The sequence below is a fragment of the Dryobates pubescens genome, chromosome 7 (genome assembly GCF_014839835.1).
Source record: "Dryobates pubescens isolate bDryPub1 chromosome 7, bDryPub1.pri, whole genome shotgun sequence".
Taxonomy (NCBI): Eukaryota; Metazoa; Chordata; class Aves; order Piciformes; family Picidae; genus Dryobates; species Dryobates pubescens.
The window spans coordinates 2,181,670-2,206,402 of NC_071618.1; the positions used below are offsets into that span (position 1 = coordinate 2,181,670).

At 43.5% G+C, this 24,733-nt stretch overlaps 1 protein-coding gene and 1 non-coding gene across 2 annotated transcripts; one reads left to right on the forward strand and one right to left on the reverse strand.

Annotated features, from left to right (window-relative positions):
- The first annotated feature begins 351 nt into the window (after positions 1–351).
- On the forward strand, positions 352–17,171 carry CNOT11 (CCR4-NOT transcription complex subunit 11). The gene is made up of 7 exons (XM_009911439.2): positions 352–856; positions 1,601–1,765; positions 7,184–7,336; positions 7,882–8,084; positions 8,728–8,930; positions 11,759–11,855; positions 16,955–17,171. The coding sequence occupies exons 1-7, from the start codon at positions 442–444 to the stop codon at positions 17,150–17,152; spliced, it is 1,434 nt and encodes a 477-aa protein (XP_009909741.2). The 5' UTR covers positions 352–441; the 3' UTR covers positions 17,153–17,171.
- Positions 17,172–24,025: 6,854 nt separating this feature from the next.
- Positions 24,026–24,142, reverse strand: LOC128897358 (small nucleolar RNA SNORD89). The gene has a single exon (XR_008462352.1). It is a non-coding gene; the product is annotated as a small nucleolar RNA SNORD89 (small nucleolar RNA).
- Between the last annotated feature and the right edge of the window lie 591 nt (positions 24,143–24,733).

Here is a 24,733-nt window from a genome sequence, read left to right on the forward strand (position 1 = left end):
GGGCTGGGACGCCAGTGCAGTGGTGGCCCTTACGGCACGGACTTGGGATGAAATCCCCACGGCCATCCCGAGTGGCAATTAGGAACGAAGAGGCGCTGGTGCGGAGCGTGCTGGGGCCAGCAGGGGGAGCCCGGTAGCGCGAAGACCGCTAGAGACGGCCTCCCGCTGTCGGTCCTAACGGCCGCCGGGCCCTGCCCCGCCCCGCACAGCTGCGTGACGGCTGCCAATCCCCCGCCCCGCCCCTCTCCGGGCTCCTCGGGCCAATCCTGTCTTGCGAGGCGAATGGCGTGTGAGCCTCTCCGTCGCCACCGGCGCCGAGTCGTAACGCCCCCTCGCTTTACGGCCGCGCTGTAAACTGGAACCAGCGCGCACGACATTACGGCGGTGGGGGAAGGCGGAGAGCGACGGGGCCGGGACGGAGCGGGCAGTGGGCAGGGGCGGATGCCCGGGGGCGGGGGTAGCCCGGCGCCCGGCACTCAAGTGGGAGCGGAGGGTGGTGAGGCGGGCGGCGGGCCGCCGGGAGGGAGGATGAGCCTGTCGCCGAAGGAGCTGTCGAGCCTGCTGAGCATCGTGTCGGAGGAGGCGGGCGGCAGCACCTTCGAGGGCCTCTCCAGCGCCTTTCACCACTACTTCGGCAAGGCCGAGCACTTCCGTCTGGGCTCCGTCCTCGTCCTCCTGCTGCAGCAGCCCGACCTGCTGCCCAGCCCAGCGCAGCGTCTCACCGCCCTCTACCTTCTTTGGGAGATGTACCGCACCGAGCCCCTTGCCGCCAACCCCTTCGCCGCTGTCTTCGCACACCTTCTCAACCCCGCACCCGAGCGCGGCGGCGACGAGGCGGAGCGGACGCCACTTTCAGGTGCGTGCCGCCCTCGGAGTAGGGCTCCCGGTGAGGGAGGATCTGGCGGAGGCACCGGATTTGTTACCGCCGCCCCATCTCGGCTTCCCGCCGGCCGCTGTTGCTTAATGGCTTTGGCAAAAACGGTGGGAGTTTTTCGTGGCAAGCGTCTCTAGGCTCGATGGCAGATAGGGCACTTGGCTGGATCTTAACCAGGAATTTTGGGGCGAAAGTCGTTACAAAAACCTGGAGATAATAGAAGGCTTTTGACAGCTTCAAAGCTGTGAGACAAGCCTCTTAAATACATGAGAATTAAACGATTTTCTCCATTTCGGTAAGTGCAAGCATGGCAGCGATGGGTATATCAGTTTCGAGCAAATTACTGTTATAACTTGCAGTATGAGATGCAATGTGTGGTCATATTTAGTAGCTCACTGGTTGTCTAAATTGGAAAGTATGTAAAGAGACCGCTGTGCCTGACTTCAGCATCAGAGGTAGTATGTCAAAATGCATTACACCAATCAGTATTTTCACAGAATTGTTTGTATTGGAAGGGACCTCTAGTCCAACCCCCAAAATTTTGCATCATTTTAATAGCTGAGTAGGTAACAGTTCTGTATGTGCTCTAAAGTCTCGGCTTCACTGATCTTTCTAGATGTAGTGTATTAGTTTGTGTTTTAGTTTGCTTGTTCTTCATGAAGCATGTGGAAATATTAATGCTACTGCCTTAAAAAGGGAATATTGTTTTTCATTGTATCTCTACAGGCTTCTTACCTCCCATAACTCCTCCAGAAAAATTCTTCCTTTCTCAACTGATGTTGGCCCCCCCTAGGGAACTGTTCAAGAAGACTCCTCGGCAGATTGCCTCTATGGACGTGGGGAACATGGCACAGTCGGTGGATATAAGTGGGCTTCAGCTGGCGTTAGCGGGTAAGGAAGATTTGTGACAGTGGTTCACTTATGAATGGAAATGGCAATTGTAATGTGGTTATAAGTTACCTGAGAAATGCTCTTATCTGTCCTACCTATGAAAGAGATTGAACTGCCTTTAGGGTTTTAAAGCTCACATCCAAGAGAATCAGCAGAAATTACGTTCTGTTTCATTGTACCTAACAAATACCTTTTCAAGTATTACATTGCTGACTTAGATATGAGAACATTTTGCAAGGATAGGAAGATTGGAAGATTTAAAGCTTGGGGAGGGGGAGCATATTGGATTTTTTTGTTGGTGGCTAGTTGGTTTGGGTTTTCTGTGTGTATTTTTGTCCTTTTTCACTCTGTAGCATTTCTAGTATGAGAGTTCAAACTTAACTGTCATGCTGTCACTTCAGCTGTACCTAGAAAATTTGCTACTGTGTTTTATAAAACTGAAGATATAATTGAAGTCAGATCTCACAGCATTAGCTTAAGTGTGGGAAAGTGGTCTGCTCTTACTAGGTTGAGTAGAAAAGGGATGTGATGCTTGTCCTTTGGCAGGAGAAAAGGAGCAGGAACATGATTGATCATGTTGATGAGTCACAGCTGGAGCTAATCTGAAATAAAAAAATATTATTTGGAACAAGGATCCAGTTTGAACACCAAATTGACCGTCCCACTTCTGTGTCTGCACAGTGTGGCTCTGAGGCCAGACACTATCTAGGCTTTCTCTGTCCTAAAGCTGTATCTGTAGGATCTGATACTGTTCTGTTATGGTATGCTGTCTGTTGTTCACAGTGTGCAGATGTCCTCTGTAGCTACTTTGCTACTATTGCCAGACTCTGGGATCTTTCAACAATGCCAATCAAATACCCTAACCCACCTTCATGGGCGAGACAAACCCTTCTGCTGCTTGCACTGTCGGTGTTTTCTAGAATACTTTAGTGAATTCAAGTTTTGGGGAACTTTGGGTAACCTGTGATTTTTAGCATAAGGTATATCTGATGCTGTAAAGAAGTCCAGAGTGTGTTTATTTGCATGTATTTTCCTCTTGGTGCTGTGTTTGCCTTCTGAACAGTGTTTTCTTACTAAAAATGAAATATACAGAGAAACCTAACTGCAGTTGTATGGATGGGTACTCTAAGCCACGCATTTTGATTAGACCATCAGTGTCTTCTGAAAGGAAGTACAAAGTCATTAATGGTGCTTTGCAAAATTTAGTCCTGTAAGATGTGCTTGTGTTATTTGCATAATTCAGTTAACCCACAACATTAATTGCTTGTGAGTACTTGTAGGAGTTGTCTAACAAATCAGGCTGTATCTGCAAAGTCTACATGGTGTCTTTCTCAAGCTTATTCTAGGGAGCTACAAGAAGAAATGTTTGGTTTCTTTTCACTTTCTTAGGAGATAATTCTTTCACTGTCTTGCTTCTTGACTGTCTGTCTTGTTTTAGAATGTCTGTTGAATTCTTCACAGGTCTTCAGTGTATTTCTCCCAATGATTCAATATGCAGGATGGTGCAGATCCCAAGATACACAGTTTGCAGCGTGCCTTTACACTCTTTCCCCTCTGCGTTTCACAGAACATGAGTTCTAAGGCATGGAGGCCCTTCAAATCTGTGGTACCTGAGATGAATGCAGGACTATTCAGAGCAGGATGATTTTGATTTGCCTTAAAGTACACCTGCAAATTCAATTAAAATAATTAAGAATGCATTGCATTTCTTCAAGAGGTGTACCAATCCCAATCCCAGGCAGGAAAAAAATTACTTAGCTTGTTTTCTGAGCTCAGACTCATTGTGACAATTCACTTGCAGGTGTAGGTGGCTTTTCTACTTTTGGTTTTGTTTGTGGTTTGTTGTTTATTTTTTGTTGGGTTTTGTGTGGGTTGTTTTGTTTTTTCCATTTTTTTTGTTCATTTCTCCTCTCTTGGGGTGGGGGGAGGAAGACAAAACACCAAAGCAACAATAACAACAAAACACCCAAAATGTTTTGGGGAAGTTTTGGGAATGAATATTAAAAATTGTTTTGACCTCTTCTCCTTTTTGATCTACAGAAATTCAAGCCTTGGTCTCTCCCTGTAACTTGGTTTTGTTGGTGTGTTGCCGTGTAAAACCCATCATGTCAGCCCATGGCTTGGATGGGAGCACACTGCGATGGGTGAGGAACTGGCTGGAGGGCAGAGCCCAGAGAGTGGTGGTGAATGGTGCCACATCCAGCTGGCAGCCAGGCACCAGTGGTGTGCCCCAGGGATCAGTGCTGGACCCCATGCTCTTTAACATCTTTATTGATGATCTGGATGAGGGCATTGAGTCCATCATCAGTACATTTGCTGATGACACCAAGCTGGGGGCAGGAGTTGATCTGCTGGAGGGTAGAGAGGCTCTGCAGAGGGACCTCGACAGGCTGGACAGATGGGCAGAGTCCAACGGCATGAGATTGAACACATCCAAGTGCCGGGTTCTGCACATTGGCCACAGCAACCCCATGCAGAGCTACAGGCTGGGGTCAGAGTGGCTGGAGAGCAGTCAGGCAGAGCAGGACCTGGGGGTGCTGGTTGATGGTAGGCTGAACATGAGCCTGCAGTGTGCCCAGGCAGCTAAGAGGGCCATTGGCATCCTGGCCTGCATCAGGAACAGTGTGGCCAGCAGGAGCAGGGAGGTCATTCTGCCCCTGTACACTGCACTGGTTAGGCTGCACCTCGAGTCCTGTGTCCAGTTCTGGGCCCCTCAGTTTAGGAAGGAGGTTGACTTGCTGGAATGAGTCCAGAGAAGAGCAACAAAGTTGGTGAGGGGTTTGGAACACAAGCCCTATGAGGAGAGGCTGAGGGAGCTGGGGTTGCTTAGCCTGGAGAAGAGGAGACTCAGGGGTGACCTTATTGCTCTCTACAACTACCTGAAGGGAGGTTGTAGACAGACAGATGTTGGTCTCTTCTCCCAGGCAGCCAGTACCAGAACAAGAGGACACAGTCTCAGGCTGCACCAGGGGAGGTTCAGGCTGGATGTTAGGAAGAAGTTCTATACAGAGAGAGTGATTGCCCATTGGAATGGGCTGCCTGGGGAGGTGGTGGAGTCGCCATCACTGGAGGTTTTCAGGAGAAGACTTGATGGGGTGCTTGGTGCCATGGGTTAGTTGTTTAGGTGGTGTTGGATTGGCTGATGGGTTGGACGCGATGATCTTGAAGGTCTCTTCCAACCTGGTTTATTCTATGTATTTTCTTGTAGTTGCTGGGATGGGTTTTCTGAGACAGTGGTCCTGTTTGTCTGCCAGTGCTAATCTGATTGAAGAGTGACGGACCTGTGTTAAAGTTTGTAATATGTCATAGAGCTTTCCTTAAAGAATTAAGTAGAATTTCTTTTTACCTGTATAAAAGAAAAAAACCAGCTCCATAAAGAAACTTAAGTTATTGTTTTCAGATTTTTTATTTAAACCCCTTTCCTGTTAAATCACCATGTTCTAATTCTTGCTTCTGCATACTGTACACTCTTAATCCAGGCCTAATTAATGAAGTAGTGAGGGTGGGCTTTGGAGCTTCAATGCACATGACTAAGGACTCGTGCAAGGCTTATAAAATCAGTGACTTGAAAGACTGTATCTTTAATTTTTATACCTGTAGTTAGGCATCTTTAATAACAGGAGATTATGAGGATACGAAAAAGTTGTAGACTAGAAATGAAAAGTCTGAAAGAAGATCATAGAATCCTAGAATTGTTAGGGCTGGAAGGGACCTCAGGATCATCTAGTTCCAACCCCCATGCCATGGGCAGGGGACACCTCACACTAAATCAGGTTGCTCAGAGCTACATCCACTTCCAGAGATGAGGCTTCTACCACCTCCCTGGGCAACTTGTTCCAGTGCTTCACCACCCTCATGGTGAAGAACTTCTTCCTAACATCCAATCTGGATCTACCCATTTCTATTTTTTTTGTATTTGCCCTAGTCCTATCATTACTGACACCCTAAAAAGTCCCTCACCAGCTTTCTTGTAGGCCCCTTTAAGATACTGGAAGACCACAATAAGATGTCCAATTCCTTTTCCCGATCCCCATACAACTTCATTAAAGCAACCCTTCAGTGAAAGTACTCACAAGGTGGAATTTGAGACAACTGATAAAGTAGAAGACCTGTTTTATCAGCTTGCTGGACTTTGACTTCCAAATTGGGTTTTTTGCAAATAACTGAAAATTATACTAGCTGTTGCCTTGAACAGGACAACATACTCTGCTGTGCTGCTTCACTGAGCATGTATACAAATGTTTGCATGATTTGAAATGGTTGGATTAAGTAGGATAGAAAGCCAATAAAGAAATTAGCAATGGATGGCTTTTTCTGGGTTTTGTCTGCTGAGGCTTCTTTTGACAAAACACTGGAAAATGTAAACTTTCAAAGAGTACTGAGAATGTGGAAGATCAGCTATGAAGTGTTCAGATTTTTATGTTACTTGTTTGTGTTGTGTAATTTGGCCTTTGAAATGACACTTTTAGCTCCTCTTGGGTTTGCTTTTATGACTGTATGCAGAATTATGTAACCATTGAGCTCCATCTTGTTCCACACAAGCACTTACTGTAGCTTGACAGTGAGTATAAAAGTAGCTCATTCAGAGACACCGACATGAGTAGCTGACTTCAGTCTAATATGAGCATTATTGTTGTGAAGTTTATAACCTCTGTAGACTTTTTGCTTCCTCGCTCTGAGAAGTGCTTGCAAAACTAGATAGAGGCTGAGGGACCTAAGACTGTTTAGCCTGGAGAAGAGGAGGCTCAAGGGTGACCTCATTGCCCTCTACAACTACCTGGAAGGTGGTTGTAGCCAGGAAGGGGTTGGTCTCTTCTCCCAGGCAACCAGCACCAGAACAAGGGGACACAGTCTCAGGCTGCGCCAGGGGAGGTTTAGGCTCGAGGTGAGGAGAAAGTTCTTCACTGAGAGAGTCATTGGAATGGGCTGCCCAGGGAGGTGGTGGAGTCACCGTCCCTGGAGGTGTTCAAGAGGGGATTGGACGTGGCACTTGGTGCCATGGCTTAGTAACAAGGTCTATGGTGACAGGTTGGACTCAATGATCTTTGAGGTCTCTTCCAACCTTGGTGATTCTGTGATTCTGTGACATCTTTTCAGGAGTACCACGTGAACCTGCTAATGTACTTCTAGATGTAGACTGCATCAGTTGCTTGGCTTTCATAAAGCCAAGAATATGTTTCAGGTTCTATTCTATGTTTCTATTTCTTCTTTATACTTGCTGCATATGTCTGTCCCTTGCCTATCAGCTAGCACTCTTGAGTACTAGCTGCCTGACACAATACTAAATATCACATTGATCTTACCTATTTTTTTTCAGCTAGTTCTTCTCTAAAGCTGCTTGTTTGTCTCTACTTTTAGTATTCCAGGCCTCACTGTTGCAATGTTATGCTTTAACGTTATGGCCTTGCCCTCTTTCAGAACGTCAGTCTGAGCTGCCAACACAAAGCAAGGCCAGCTTCCCCAGCATTCTCAGCGATCCTGACCCAGATTCTTCCAACTCTGGATTTGATAGCTCCGTTGCCTCCCAGATCACAGAAGCCTTAGTGAGTGGACCAAAACCTCCTATAGAAAGTATGTGCATTTTTGCTTCTTTTTCTGTAACTCATGACACCTTATATTATTATACTTCCCCAGATGAAATGTAATGTAATTCAGAAGTATTTTCAAGGTAAGAAACAGGAATGAAGATGAATGAAATGGTAAAGAACATCATTAGATTGTCTCCAGGTCAGACTCTATAGTGTTCACATTTCTAGACTTCTTAAAATCTGGGGCCTGTCATTAGCCTGTTACCCATGTCATCTGTTGGCCAAAACACTGAGTGAAATGCCCCTCAGATCTTCATCCCCTACACTAGGATCTACATTGACTGTTAACACCTCCAAGGAAGCGGTTTTACTATGAAGAGGAATTAGTAGCTTAGTGATCTGAATCAAGAGGAAAACCAGACTGATGTAGCAGTATCACTGAAAGTCAGGTGGCAGATAAGATCCTAAGTCTGTCCTTAGTGTTATAATAGCTTAAAGAAATGTGGGGCTTCAGGGGTCTTCTTTTTGTACTCATGTAAACCCGAATACCTGAAGCTTAAAAAGTGTTTCACGTTGTTGCCATTTTAGGTCACTTTCGACCAGAGTTTATTCGACCACCTCCTCCACTCCATATATGTGAGGATGAATTGGCATGGTTAAATCCCATAGAGCCAGATCACACAATTCAGTGGGATAAGTCAATGTGTGTTAAGAACAGCACTGGAGTTGAGATAAAAAGAATCATGGCAAAAGCTTTTAAAAGTCCCTTGACTTCCCCACAGCAAACACAGGTAATTATCATGCACTTTTCTATCTAAAATGGTTTTCTAATAAGCTGTCTATTAACAGCTGTATTTAAAAAACTTGTTGCACTTCAGCTGATCTGTGTTTGGACTCCAGAAACTACCAGCACTTTGAACTGTAAAAATGGAAGCATTTTTTATTTGGAATAAGGAAGAAATCTTTAAACATCATAGCATTGACTGGACCTAGTTAGAGTTGATCAATAACAGGCACCAGTATTCTTCTGTATGAAAAACGTAACAAAGTTGTTCATGTTTCTGCAGAAGATTTGATAAGTAATTATTTCAGAAATGCCAGTACCCAATTTTGTTGGTGTTGGGTTTTTGTGTTTGTTTTTTGTAACTCCATTTGATAGTATTAACCCTGATTTTAGTGGTTTGGTTTGGGTTTTGATAATCATGCTAGCACTACAAAACATTTTTTATTTGGAGAACTTTTTCTGACAACAATGAACTCGAAATTGAGGTTGCCTTTACATAGACATTTTACAGTATACCTCCAGTGTGTTTCAGTAGAGATGCCTAAATGTAAATCTATTCTCCTGTAGCTTAGATGTATTATAGCAGTTTTTTAGTAACTATTCTCATTACTGCTTGAAAAAAAACTTGAGTCTTTTTTTTTCCTTTACAGCTGCTTGGAGAACTGGAAAAGGACCCCAAACTTGTTTACCATATTGGTCTGACTCCTGCCAAATTGCCAGACCTGGTTGAAAACAATCCTTTAGTAGCTATAGAAATGTTGCTGAAACTGATGCAGTCCAGTCAGATAACAGAGTACTTTTCTGTCTTGGTCAACATGGATATGTCTTTGCATTCTATGGAAGTTGTAAATCGGTGAGTACTTCCTCAAACCTTAGAAGGCTGGCGAAGGACTGCTTAAAAGGGCTTGTAGCAATAGGATGAGGGGCAATGGTTTTAAACTGCAGCAGAGTAAATTTAGGCAGGACATAAGAAGGAAGTCAATGAGAGTGGTGAAACACTTGAACAGGTCGCCCAGGGATGTGTGAATCTGAATTTGTTTCCTTAAGTATGTAACATAAATGACTGAACAATTATTAAGTGATTATGAGGCTTACCACAGGGCTGTATTTGGATGCATTGCAAAAACTACCAATAACAGAAGTGGAAGAAGTGAAAGAAAAGAGTATGAAACTTACTCCCTTTTTGGTTTCTCTATGCTTCTTGTGGTGGTTGGTTTGGGTTTTTAAACAATTTCTTAATGATAACACAGTGTCTGTTTCTTTCATAAAGACTTTGCTTACTTTTCATATGGTGTGGTGTAGTTACAGGCTGTGCCGTTTCCCATGATGATGCCTGAAGTTAAAGCAAAACACTCAGTTTAGTCCAGACTGAGTCTGTACAGTTTGTGAGTTGGTACGAAGGAACTGAGCCTCTCAAATTATCTTCAGTGCTAAGTTCAGAGAACTCTGCCAATTTTCATGTTCCTTTTTATAGCAGTACTATTTTAAAAGACTACTGTAATGTTAATATATTCCTATTAGTAGTAGCAAAACTACAACCTCACGGGGAAAACCCCCACAACTTCCCAGCAGAAGGATGTGATGGTGGAGGCATATGCATTTACAATGAATGTAAACTGTATGCATGTATTTAAACAATGATCAACATACATTAGTTTTATTTCTATCAAGTGATATTTCACTATATACACATGGTTAAAAGCACATTTCTTGCAGCGGTGCTAAGCTAGTTGATCTTTCAGTCCCTGCTTCAAAAAATGGAGAGGCTTATTGAAAGAACATACTGGTTTGCCCTAATATGAAGGAGTGTTTCTACTTGGAAAAAAGTGGGACAATGCATATTCTGTTGTACATAACTTCAGCTGGAGTTGTATCAGACTGATGCATTTAGCTCAAAACAGTATTTAAAATGGTTTTCAGTTAAGGGAGTCTGTCATGGCAATCTGTAATATGTCTAAACTTCTATTCAGGCATCAGGTTCCTCATTAATATATAAATTTCACTAGGCATTACATGTCCTATGTCCCAGGAAGCTGCTAGTTACTGACTTATATGCGCTGTAATTATCATTTTGCATGGGTTTGCCACTGTAGTGACTGTCACTCCCTCTGGTGAGTCACAGTCCAGTCATTCCTGACAATTCACAAGTGTCATAGCATTATTAAGGTTGGCATCTCCAGCTTCTGTCTTCTCTTTCAGCCAAAGTAGCAGTTGTTTTTTATTTGGACCTCTGGAAGTGTTAATTTTGATCCTTCTTGAAGTATGCTTGTGTGGAAGATAGACTAGAGCGGGACAAGAGGCAGTTATTGTGAGAATCCTCTACAAAATGTTAAAGCCACACAGCTAATCTGCTTAAATGCAGCTTGCGTTCCTGAGGTGGCTTAAGTGAACAAAAGGTGGGATTGTTAAATAGCAATCCTGCTTTATGTTCATGCCCTGTCTTCATTGGGAATAACTTCTGTGTGTAGGTACACCCCATTTTCATAAGACAATGCAAGCCCTTTCAGTGGGAAAACTCCTCAGACAGCTGATCCCCACAGACTGCAAAGGTACATGTCTCCCAGTTTTTCTCCCATTTCTTTGCAGTTACGGAACATGCACTACTGAATAAAGCCTTCCTCAGGAGTCTCTTTGCAGCAGAGTTGAAGCGCCCCTTACATACCATTTGAAGGAGGAAACAAATCCCTCTCACCTGGTGTAGTTGGAGCAGTTAACAGCCCTGTAGTTGGCCTAATGGTCAAAACATGGACAAATAGTGATAAGAAAAGAGACTTTACTCATGTCCAGGATAGCTGCACTAGCAGTCAAGCATGGTTTTCCCACAGCAAAACTACCACAGGAACTTTTCTCACACTGCAAAATAACTGTCAGTGCAAACACAGAGACACTGATTTGTTGTTGTTTTTTTTCTTTTAACATGAAATAAGACAAAAGCTTGAAGCTGTAATGTCTAAAACATGCACTGTTTTCCCTGTTACCCCCCATTTCAGTACTTGAGACAGGACTGGTTAGAATTACTCTGGTCAAATTCTGTTGAAACTTTGACAGTTCTATATTGGTTTATGCTGTTATCTTCAGAGAGCTTTTTGAGTTAAGAAACAGTGGCAGCTCAAATTCTTTAGTAGTCAGTATTGTTATACTGCAAATAAGTGTGCTTTTCTTTTAACCCTTAAAAATACACCATTCTTCTGATGCAACAGTTCTCCAATTCTTCTCTAGCAGGAAGCTTCTGAGATTATTGTGCATCAGTCATCTCTAGTTAATGTTTTCATTTAGTCAGGGTCTCTTATTTCAGCTCTAGATATTCATATTGTTCCAGTTTCTAGGCCTGAAATTTGTTTCTGAAGGAACTAAGGAAACTCGTCTTTGGCCATAACAAAGAAGTTGTTCTGGTTTTATCCTGAAGGAAGGAGTTCAGCATCCAGATTCTGTAGCTGAAATTCAAACATGAATAAGCAAAATGATATTGCAGTGCGTATTGCTGAAGAATCTTGGTACTTGGAGAGCTTTGGGGCTTCATCAAAAATTAGAAACCTATCATTGATTCATTTGTGTATTGCATAACAAATGTTTGTATGTATGGCAAATACACTAGAAATGAAGGCAATTCAGCTTCTGTTTTGCAATGGAATCACTACATTTACAGCTCTGTAAACTATTGGATATGTTTATTTTGAACAGGCTTACTACTGCAGTTGATCTCCCACCTGAATTTATTCATCTTTACATCTCCAATTGTATCTCCACCTGTGAACAGATAAAAGACAAATACATGCAGGTGAGTACTTTAATAAATTGGTCTGGGAAAAGGGTGCCATGTATTTCTCTGTGTAATACGTGCTGAGCTTTAGCTGGTAGCATGAAGTTATTCTTAGTGCTTCTTTATTTCAAAGGCACTTACTTTTTTCTCTAAGGCACTATGCAGTTTTTGTGGTGTTTAACAGATGTTTCTTCACCTTTTTATGAGGCTTTACAGGTCATTACTGTTCTGTTTTTCTGGAGGCATAATACACTTCTCTCTGGCAAAACTGCAGTTTCATGTGACTCAGATCCTTATATATCACTCACTGTGCCTTTTCTTTACCCCTAGTATTAGTCTTTGCCTTCTGCTTAGTTTTAAGCTTCAAGGGTTTTTTTTCTGCACAAGTGTATCCATCACCTTCTGACCTTTGAGGTGATGTTACAAATCTTGTCCCTCAGTCATGACCTACAACAGCTTGCAGCTCTCCTTATGGACCTAAAAAAATCTCCTGTTTTCTGTCTTCCTAACACCATACTTTCTGTTTCCCAAGCTTGTCATACTTCCTCAGTACCAGCATGCCAAGTTGTAACCACTTCAAGGATCTTTTTCCCCTGGAGAGGTTTCCACACTTTTGGCATACAAGGTTGTCTATATGCTGTGTGAGGTACTTCCTCTATCCTAAACTGATCCATTGGCTTCACTAAACGCCCAGTAGAACTTGTTTTCTTGAACATGTCATTAGTGAAAACCATTTCCATGTTGAGTTTACCCATGGTTTTGTGAGTATTGACAGAGTCCTGCCTTGGCTTTGTCCTCTTAGTGCTGAAGGACTATGACTTCTCTAGTCTCCTGAAAGAAGGCAGCTGTTCCTTTCCCTTAAGCTTTTTTTTTGTGTCCTTCTCTAGTGCCTTCTTTAGCTCTGCTAAATCCTTAAGCTGCAGAGATGAAAATTGCCTGCAGTGCACACAATGTGGCTTCAATGTAGTTTTAGATAGCAGCATAAACCCCCTCTGCCATATTCTCAGTATCCTTCCAGGTGATGACTAACCGTTTGTTATCTTTTGGTGGCTGCTGCTGCTTTTCTGCTTTGGGGCTCTGCTGAATAGCTGTGCCTGTTATGTTTCAGAATAGAATAGGAAAGTAACAGCAGACCTGGGCTGCACCTGAGAATATGCCCACAGAGCGGTTCACTGTGCTCAGAGGGGCTGCTGAATGTGTGCAGCAGTTGGGCTTCAGCCGCACAGGGCAAAAAAGAACGGCGGGCTGCGGAGCACATACTGAACACCAAGTAGCATGCAAAGCATCTGAGATCCAGCATTTGCTGTTACTGCCTATGAAGTCTCACAGCAGCTGAGGCACAAGATGTTTTCTCTGAAAAGCCTGGTACAAAACCACTCCTTCTGGAAATGAAAGATGTGATCTTCAGAGACTGGAAGTCAGACAGTGTCTTGTATTTGTGCCTGTGTTCCGAGTTTCATGTTCCTCAATTACTAAAGTTCCTCTTGTAACTAAGAGAAAGCAGATTCGGATTCACAGATTGCACTGGGTTGGAAGGGACCCTCAAAGGTTGTCTTGTCCAACCCCCTTGCAGTGAGCAGGGACACCTCCAACTAGATTTGGCTGCCCAGGGCCATGTCAAGCCTGATCTTGAATGTCTTCAGGGACGGGGCCTCAATCATACCCCTGGGCAACCTGTTCCAGTACTTTACCACTCTCATTGTAAATAACTTCCTAATGTCCAAACTAAATCTGCCTTGCTTCAGTCTAAAACCATTGCCCTTCGTCCTACCACTACAAACCATTCTAAACAGTCCCTCCCCAGTCTTCCTGTAGATTCCTTTCAGATGTTGAAATGCAGTTAGGTCTCTCCAGATCTTTCTCTTCTCCAGGCTCAACATCCCCAAATCTTTCAGCCTGTCTTTGTGCTCAAGCCCTCTGATCAACTTGGTGGCCCTCTTCTGGACCCACTCCAGCAGGTGCATTTCTCTGTTGTGTGGGGGCCTTAGAGCTGGACACAGTACTCCAGGCAAGGTCTCACCAGAGCAGAGTGGCAGAATCACCTCTCCCAATCTACTGACCACACTTCTTTTGATGGAGTCCAGAATATGATTTGCCTTCTGGGCTGCAAGTGTGCATTGTTAGCTCATGTCCAGCTTCTCATCCACCAGTACCCCCAAGTCCTTTTCTGCAGGACTGCTCTCAATTCCATCATCTCCTAGCTTATATAGCTATTGATGATTGCCCTGACCTAGGTGCAGGACCTTGCACTTTGACTTATTGAACCTCATGAGATTCTCCACAGCCCACTTCTGCAGCCTATCCAGGTCTCTCTGGATGGTGTTCTGTCCTTCAGTCTTATCAGTCACACCACTCAGCTTGGTATCATCTGCAAACTTGCAAGCTCAAGGTGCACTCAATCTTGCTGTCTCCATCGCTGAACATCACTGGTCCCAATACCAACCCCTGTGGGCCATCACTTGTCACATGTTTCTACCTGGTTATTGAGCCATCAACCTTTGGATGTGATCATCCAACCAATTCCTTGTCCACTGGACAGTCCACCCATCCAATCCATAGCTCTCCAGTTTAGAGAGAAGGATGTTGTGGAGGACTATGTCAAAGACTTGACACAAGTCCAGATAAATGATATCTGTTGGTCTTCCCTTGTCCACTGATGTAGTTATGCCATTGTAGAAAGCCACTTGGTTGGTCAGGCAGGACTTGCCCTTGGTGAAGCCATCCTGCCTATTTTGAATTGCTTCCCTGTTCTCTGTGTTCCAGTATAGCTTCCAGGAGGATCTGTTCCATGGTTTACCAGGCACGTTATCTCCTAGAGGTGAGGCTGATAGGTTCCTAATTTCCAGGGTCCTCTTTTTCACCATTTTTATAGGTGGCTGTAAAGTTTCCCTTCTTCCAGTCACCAGGAGCTTCACCTGACTGCCAGGACTTTTCAAATATCATGGAGAGTGGCCTTGCAACTACATCAGCCAATTCTTTCAGACCTCTGGGATGCATCTCCTCAGGCCCCAGAGATTTATGTATGTTCAGGTTCCTCAGGTGGAAGGGACTCTACCCACCCTGGTCTGCATCTATTGGTCCATCAGTTCAGGAGGGGAACAGAGCAAGATTGCCAGTGAAGACTGAGGAAAAAAGTTCAGTACCTCAGCTGCAGCTCTCCACTCTCACTCCTCAAAGGGGGAACACGTTCTTTAACCTCTCTTTGATGGATGATATACCTCTAGAAGCCCTTCTTGTTCTTTATGTGCTTTGCCAGGTTCAGCTCCAGTTGTGCCTTGGCCTTCCTGACCTACAAAACCAGGTGGTGCTCCTATACTCCTCCCAGGTTACCTATCCCTGCTTCCACTGTCTGTGGAACTCCCTCTTGCTCTTTATTTTGACCAGCAGGTCTCTATGCAGACATGCCAGTCTCTTCACTTCCTTACCTGATTTCTTACACACAGGGATTTAGAGGTCCTTGTGCTCTAAGGAATACATCCTTAAAAGATGTGCCAGCTCTGCTCTGCTACTGTGTCCCTGAGGATCCTTTCCCATAGGGTCCTACTGACTAACTCCCTAAGGAGCTGTAAGTTTGCCTTCCTTAGTGTCCTGACTATACTCTTTGCCTGACCCATATCCCTTAGGACTGCTAACTTCACCAGTGCATGATCCCTGGAGCCCAGGCTGCCCCCATCTGGTCCAGTACTGCATTTCCTTGGGTAGGGCTCTCTGTTATCTGGCTCAGGAAGTTACTGTCAAGGCACTTAAGGATCCTCCTTGATTGCCTACATGCTTTTTTTTTCCTGTAGAGGTTGGGGTAATTGAAGTCCTCCAGCAGGACAAAAGCCTGTGAGCACGAAGCCTCCTGTAGCTGGAGTAGGAAGGCTTCATGAGTGGACTCCCCTTGATCAGGTGGCCTGTAGTAGATGCCAGCCACGAGGTTCTCTTTGTTGCCTTTGTCACCAATTCTTATCCATAAGCTTTTGACCACTCGTGGCAGTTCTTCAGGGACTGTTCTTCACACTCTATCATTTTCCTGACATAAAGGGCAATGCCTTACCCCTCCTTCCTCACCTGTCCCTTCTGAACAGCCATCAATAGCCATACTCCAGTTGTAGTATTCATCCCACCAAGTTTCAGTAATAGCTGTCAGGTCATCACATGCTACCTTTGACTGAAGGACATAACTTGTTTAGTTTCTGAATTCTTCTGGTGTAGGTAGGAAATTTTGCAGTAGTAAGTTCCTGTAAAAATAGTGGATAGCTTATTTTCGGTGTCAAATAAGCTTGAGATACTTTGGACACAACCAGTAAGTCCCCTCAGTTCTGTCTGATAAACATAATTCAGTTATATAGTTTTGGAGAGGAGTTGAACACAAACCTTTCTCACAATGTGAAGTATGAGACTGCTTTTAATGATAAATTAAGATCTGCTTTGGTCCTTGAGGAAAAATGCACTTTATATAAAGGAGACAGTTAGTAACTACATCTGCCTGTGCCAAAAGCTTGGGTGTCAATTCCCAGTCCTCCACTTCCCAACTGCCAGTGTGCTCTAAGCAGCCCTCAGGAAGGAGGAACACTTCTGAGATCATGTCTTTTCCCTGGATCAGGTGGGAAATGAGACATGAGATCTTGAGATGTTCTTGGGTTTGGTATTCCTGGCATTGTCTTCCCTTCTAAGACAGAGTAAGAGGGTCATGTGCTAATTTGGCAATAGAGCACTTCCAACACTTCCCATCTAGAGTGCTTTAATGTGGAGACAAGGGAATTTTGAGATATGAAGCTTGTTCATTTTTCTTTATGGTGTTATTGTAGAAAGTAAGACCAGAGATTACTTAATAAATGAAGTACAATGCATAGGTAGATCTGGTGCTACATTTGTGCATGAGATTAATCTTGAGCAAGCTCCTGCACCCAGAAGTACAGTATTACACAGCAGAGGACTCCAGGTGTTAAATACTGTAGCAGTGTGGGAGATGAAAGAGTAGGGGCTGCACATACAAAGCTTGGGAACAAGATTACTGCTGAATCTAACTTGCTCCTGAAATGCCTCAGTTGTACTGCTGAAGGCCATTTGTGCTTTAACGGCCTTGGCTGTAAACAGATATTTGGATTATGAATCCTTCTCTTCTGTTTCAGAACCGCCTGGTACGCCTTGTCTGTGTCTTTCTCCAGTCTTTAATCAGAAACAAAATTATCAATGTACAGGACTTGTTTATAGAAGTGCAAGCGTTCTGCATCGAGTTCAGTCGGATACGAGAAGCAGCTGGCCTTTTCAGATTGCTGAAGACACTGGACACTGGGGAGAACCCCTCAGAGACAAAAACATCAAAATAAAACACTGCATCGCTGCCAATAAAACCCAGCCTTCCACCATTCTCTACCCATTAATTGTATATTTTAAACAAATCACTAGATCAGTGATATTATACATTATTTCTTAAATGCATAAAACGGTGTTTATAAATACTTTTTTTGATAAACATGCTTGAGGGTGTGAAATATTTAGGCCTTACACTTGTGCTGGTTTTGACTGCGGCTTAAACTCTGTGTCACACATAGATCAGCATAGTAAAACTACTGCTTCTCCTTCCAGAGATAAATTGTACCTCCCATTTCACAGCATATTTAAGGATTAATCTGACACTCACTTTGTGTCCAAAACTGACTAAAGTCAACTTCAACCAAGGGAAGTCACTTTGGTTCCTGTTTGCCTTTTAAAAGGTAAGGAAAAGTCTCTCCATGTCTAGGAGAAACTGAAGTTTTACCTTCCCATGGCAGAAATGAAGTGTTGGGTGCTGCAGGCAGAGAGCAGTATTCTCTTATTTTCAAGATCACAGTATCACACAGTATCACAGTATAACCAAGGTTGGAAGAGACCCCAAGGATCATCAAGTCCAACCTGTCCCAACAGACCTCACAACTCGACCATGGCACCAAGTGCCACGTCCAATCTCCCCTTGAACACCTCCAGGGACGGTGACTCCACCACCTCCCTGGGCAGCACATTCCAGTGACGAATGACTCGGTCAGTGAACTTTCTCCTCACTTCGAGCCTAAACCTCCCCTGGCACAGCTTGAGACTGTGTCCCCTTGTTCTGGTGCTGGTTGCCTGGGAGAAGAGACCAACCCCTTCCTGTCTACAACCACCTTTCAGGTAGTTGTAGAGGGCAATGAGGTCACCCCTGAGCCTCCTCTTCATCCGTTCCCAACTTGGTGTCATCTGCAAACTTGCTGATGATTGACTCACCCCCCTCATCCATATCATCAATGAAGATGATATGATCAATGAAGATCACTAATCTGTCCAGAATGCTGGCCTCACACCATCAGGAGTTGAAGTATCATACCTATTTCATGCTTATGAGGATGCCTCTCTGAGGAAAGGTGGTGCCACTTCCATAAGAATCCAAGTCATGAGCCTCTTACTTCACAACTGCCTAGTCTCTGCTGGTGCTATGAAAAGTAAAACAGCCTCTTTCTTCCAAAGCACATAAATCAGGGTACCATCCAGCTGTTAGATGCCCAGATAAAAAGGGGAAGGAGTCTGCTAAGTGTTATTTTAAGCTGATAGCAGAATAGCTGCCATTATTTAATCCCTAGGACTGAAAATAACCTGAGAAGCTAGGTGCTGGAACCAGTTGAAAGCTGTTTGAAATTTGCATCTGCTTCTCAAATTTTTATGAAGTACAGGATCAATAATGCAAGGTGAAGACTGTCTTTTGGGTTTCTCCTTCCCCATAACCAAAATTCTTGGATGGACAAGCCCATCCATCTCCCACCTCATCCACACTCCTTTGTGTTCTCCAGACTTCTACAGCTGCCTGGCGTTAAGGTGTATTAAGCCAACAAAAGCAGCATTTATTTATAACATGTAGAACTGGAACAGCCCTTCCTTCTGAAACCCAAGACACTTAACATAAGTCAGGGCGAGCAGCAACATTTAAAACCTAGCTTGTGCTCTAAACTTGGGCCTTAATGGTTTACATCTGTTGAACAGTTGGATTAGCTTCTCTGTACTAGTGTCCCTCTTCAAAAACACAGCAGAAACCGCCCCCAAACCTTTTATATAGATCTTAGGCTTCTGTGTGTAGTACTCTCCAGCTTGTGACATCAACATAGTAGGGTCCATCAGAAACCTGATTACGTCTGCTTTAGGGCACTGCAATCTACCTTCTAATTTACAGAATAACCAGAAAATGTAAGATTTGCCAATTAAAAAACCCCCCAAAACCCACACCAAAAAAACCCCAGAAGACAAAACACAGCCACCAACTGAAAAAACTAGGTTGCTCCTGTGGTACTACAGTAAAAACTGAGGTCTCCTGCCTCTTCACAGACATGCAGAAGTTCCCAGTCCCTGGTTGTCCTCTGTAAAAGAATCACCAATTGTTAAGAAACAGTTCTATGACTTTCTTCTAGGTAATGCTGTAATGTACTAATTGCAGAGCCCTAAGCATTGATGGAAACAGCTGACTTGTTCCTGACTGTTGTATGCCTCTACATGAAGAGGGAAGGTGAGCCTTTTTTCCCCCCAAATTTTCATTTGGTTTACAGAGCAAAATTGTGGTAGCAGCAGCATGGCTGCTGGGTGTTCTTTTGAGGAGAGACTGGGGCTTCCCCATGCCAGACCCACCCTGTACAAGCTGGCACAGCTGAGCCCCAGAGGCAGGCTTGTGGCACTTCTGTGATAACCTTGGAGCAGTCTCCATCAAGCACATCCACATTGGAGCAGCTCTTGAAAAACTGCAGCCCCAAGGAAGGAAACTCGCAACACAGCTGTAGAAGGGGTGAGGAGAGAACAAATGTGGACTGACCAGAGCCTGCCTTTGTCATTCCCTTGGCAACACTCACACAGAAGGGAACAGTAGAAGACAGGAGGGAAGGAGTGAAGTTGAGCCTAGGAAGAAGGGTAATTCTAGCTCACAGCAATAAATTAGTTTTCATCAAGTCTGTTGTGCCTGTGATGATAACTTGCTTATCTTGACCCAGGAACTTTTCCATCTTCTTTTCCTCCTCCTCCACAGACATGGAGAAAGGTGAAAGGAGCTGGTGGGCATCTAGCAACCAGCCAAGGTTAATCCACCACTCCTAGGTATTAGTTACATTAGTTACTCTACATCCTCCTGAAAGGAGCCTCCCTTTGCCACCCAGCAGCAACTGAAGCTTGTTTTGCACTGTGGCAGTGCTCAGTCTCAGATGCATTTACACAAGTGTAGCAAAGAAAAAAACCCTCAGACCTTGCTTTTTAAAAGGTTTGTGTAATTTATTATGGAATTTGAGCTTTTATAGTCATTGTTACAACAACAATGCATAACTTGACATTCTTACAGTTGTACATATACAATGGAAAAGACATAGCCCAGTGCTTAATCCAAACAATGCAACCAAGTCAGTACACCGTTACCATAAGTGACAATCAATTCTGAATAGCTGTTGACAGACTACCAAGTTCAAATAGTTCTCTGCAGTCATGTTTAGAGAATTAACTGGCTTCAAAGTTTTGGACTTAAGCCTCAAACTAACAAAAATGATGGAAACTCAAATTATTTTGCTCTTCTGAATTAAGGAGGATATGCTCATTTGAAAATGCAGTATTATTACCATGTTTCAGATGGTGAAAAGTAGCTTCAGGTCCAAGGGAAGTATAATGGATAGTTTCCAGGCAAGGCATTCTTCACACAAACACATGCAATTATAGAGACAGTCTATATTTTTTTTTTCTCCTAACTTCCACAAATCAAGTTTTGCAATACAGCAGGATATCTGAGGAGAGATCAGGACCCAAACTGAACAAACACAGAAGTCTTTAGCTTGATTTGTGCATCTTTAATCTACAATGCCAATTCCCAATTCTTCACATATCACCTATGAGAGAAAAGAACACATCTCATAAAGATGAGTCAACAGAAGTCGTCATTAGTGTTAAAAGTCATTGCGACAAAAAAGACCCCAAAACATCCAAATCCCAAACAAAACACTTCCATCTTCCATTTCACAAACTATAAACTGACCGTGGCCCTGTTACAAAACTGCATCTCTTCAGCTGACTTGCTTCCCCCTTCCCCCACCCAAACTCCTCACTCCTTAGCCAGCTACAACACTTGGTTGCACAGTAAGGGTATTACTGTTCCTAGCTTTTCAAAATACAGCTTTGCTTTAATTTTCTTCCACTTAAGATGGATTATTTCATCAAATACTCAATATGATGGTGAGAGCTAAGTAAAGCAGAAAAGGAAAACCAGAAGAGACCACTCTCTCTTGTAGCAGCAAGCTGTTACATTGGTTCAAGCCATTGTGTGAAGTCTCACCCAGCCTGGTGGCTGGAGGTAGTCATACAGATGAGAACAGTCTCTTGTTAAGCTGCCAGTAAAATCTGATTCACCAGCCAATGCTAAACTCCATTCCCTCCAGGTTAACTCCAGGAGAGACTGCCAGCTGACTGCTCTACTAGAATTCAATTCCACATCTATGTAGAGCTGCAGAGACAGTACATTCTTACTGATCTCAGTATCTGAGACTGCTTCTCTGCTACATTCAGAAGCTATGTATTCAATACTGTGACCGTTTGAGGCTGAGCCTTTAGGAACAAACAGTGCTGGGATGCACTGGCTAAATGTTTTCAGTACCAGAACAAAAACATTCTGATATTCTAAACGAATTTCATTGGTGGATGGATAAAATGCAACTTTAAACTGCAGAGCAGTTGGAACTTTTTTCTCTCAGTTCAGTTTGGTTTGGGAGTTGGGGAGTGTGGGTTTCAGCCTGTTCTCCCTGCCTGCTTCTCTGCGAACTGCTGGAGCTGGCCTTGAGATAAGCAAAAACTAATCCTGCATGGGCTTTTGAAGCTTACTAACAACTCTTTTCCTTAGTAACTTGCCTTTCTTTCTCTCTAACCCCTTTTTGGGGAAAAAGGGAGGAAGGGGGGGAGAGAGGGGGTTACAGGGAGGGGATCCCTCCTCGGGGAGGGATTTTTGTTGTGTTATTTCTCTTTGCTGTGTATTTCTGTGTATATATTGTAAATACCTGTATATATTGTGTTATATATAACCTGCTTTCCATATATGCTTGTAAATATATAGCTTTGCTCCTCCAACTGGGCTAGCTGTGGTTTCTTACTCTGTGGAGGAGGGAGAGCTAGGCCCTCTCTCAACCTACCATAAATGCCAAGTGCTGAAAAAAAAAAAAATCAAATGAAACTATACATTGCAACCTCTCCACTCCAAAGAAGCCAAACCACCCTCCTCACTGACACAACAAAACCCACAACCAAAACACAACCCCAAAAGCGCACACACCACACAAAAAAAAAGAGCAAACAAATCCACACCCACCTAATCATCACAATATCCTTACTGGCTTCGCTCGGTTGCTAAAAGGCTTTGTTGAGCAAGAGCTCCCAGTGTCACCAACATTTGTGGTGTTGATGTGTAGCAAAAGCATGTTTTAGTACACATTATGGCAATAACTGAAAGAAAAATCTTACACAGAGTGCCGTTCTTAACCTACTGGTATACACTTACAGGTACAGTTGCTGAATATTTAGATGGGAAGACTCTGCTTTTACAGGGCAGCTAAATAATCAGCCTCATCAGTTGTGTTCTATCTGTTGCCATTACAATGCAAACCCAACCCGTTTCACTTCTGACTGAACCCATCAAAACTGACATGTGCCACCCTGTGAGCCACAAGGCATAGTACGTGGTGTAACCATCACTACGCACTTGGTGGGGGCTCCTCTCTGCACAACTACTTAGCTTAGCAGGACAGGCAGAAAACCTGGACAAAATCTGAGTCAAGAACTAATTAAACAGAACAATAATCTCTGCACGTTTGAAAAAGTTATTCTGCTGCTGTTTCTCCATGCCAGTTACAGTCTGGAAAAGGACCAGAACTCCCAAAGTGTAACAGCCCAGCTTTGGCAGGAACATCCAAGTGTCCAAGTTAAGTCAGCATGGATCAAAAGCATTCTTGCTGTCATTAGATCATTGCACAACTCCTCTGGAATACCTCCAGAGTCTAGCACTAATTACTGGCAACAGGTTACTGGGCTACATGCACATACCTGGGGGCAGTGGGAAGGAGATACTACTATCTCACCAAACCTCCTTAGGATCTCCTCCAAGCACTGGTTAAAGCCAATGAGGAATCCAGCCTAGGGGTGATTAGTCAAAGAAAATCCACATTTTCTAGTTAAATGGGTACTGCAGGTAATTAAACTCACTATTCACTTGGATCTGAAATGTCTACAGTTCATTTTTCTTGCTACCCAATCTGAAAGCTGAAGCTAGTTTAAACAATTTGACATTTGTAATTTGACATTATTAGTAACAGTATTAGTACTTTGAAATTATTAATAAACTGAATTTTTTTAGCTGAAGGGTCCCTAGTTTTTCCTTTAAACATCAGCCCATTGTGACACATCCAATAGCTCCTTCTAAAAAGTCCCTGCTTGAACTTCACACCTTTTCTCTTTAACCATACAGAGGAACACAATACTAACAAAACTCATTCTACAACAGTTAACATCCCCCAGTCCTGCTAGGAATATTGCTTGATTTGTACATTGCCACTGGGGAGCTGTGTACTTCATGTGGGCACTGTGCTTTAGCTTCATATAATCACACCACATGAATGCCTCTAAACAACTCTCTGCCTTATTACTGCAAAAATCTGACAAAGGGACAGGTCTCCATGAGACAAGCTCCTGCATTTCTTAGTGAAAAAATGTGAAGCTAGGAAGAGAAGAGATCAGGGTGGGGGCATAAAGAACCCACACCACATATAACATCTCCCACATTAGGTAGGACATAGTCTGGAGCAGAAACGGCACACACCAATGATTCTTCAAACAGTAAGTAAGGAAGGGAATCACAAGGAAGCTACGCTGCAAAAACATACATAGGGAGTAAAACACACTCATTAGTTCTGACCTTCATATAGGCTTTTGGTAGGTAAATTACTATGAACTAGAAATACCAGTTTGATCCAACATAATAGATCCAGGCCAGAAATGGCTAGGAACCTGTATTTACCTGCACAGCTGCCTACACCCCTTTCCTCTAAAGGTTAAGTATTGTATGAGCTGCCAACAGGAGCACATATGCTTCAATGCTTCTAATCCTCTCTTGCTGCTGTTTTAAGCTCTCTAGATTGCCTCTTTCCTGTCCTGTACTTTCACTCTTTATACTAATACCTTCCAGCTTGTTGCCTGAGGTCAGACTTATGATTCGCTTCAGAAGGGTTTTTGTCACTGTGCCTCCCAGGAGACCAAACTGTTTGCTGGAGGCACTGCAATTCGGCCTTTTATTGTCATCACTCCTCAGCAACACAGCTGGTCTTACAAGACCCAACTACAGTCAGGCTGTTCAGAGATGTTACTACTCTTATGAAAGGCTGAAGTCCAACAGGTATGGGCCAGCATTCAAAAACAAAACCAAAGCAGCACATTTTTAAGTCAGAACACTTCAGATTTTATAGGCATGCTTTTCCGTTCACAGGTCCTTTTCTTCCAGCTTTCTGCCAGATCTCAGCTTTGATTCCTGAGAACAACTTTGTGTTAAGAGGCATCATGTAAAAAGCTGAAGTACTTACCGTGTTTCTCCTCTCCCGCATGAATATTGCGCTGCAGGTATCAGCAAGACAATCCACAGGCTGACAAGACTTCTCTTGATAATGCCTTTTGGTTCCTCCTTGAGCTACAGTTTAAAACCCTCTCAAACATTCACTACATCAATGTTCAGTTTTGTGTTAAGGAAGAGGGAGAAAATGTAGTTTTTAATATTGAAGAGACAGTTAAAAGGCAGTTCTGGAAATGTTGATAAGGTTCTGTTGGAGACAGCCATGTCCCTATACGTTGTTTGGTTTAGTCGTGGGTTGGTTTGTTTTTGTTTCACTTTGTTCCATTTTTGGAGATGG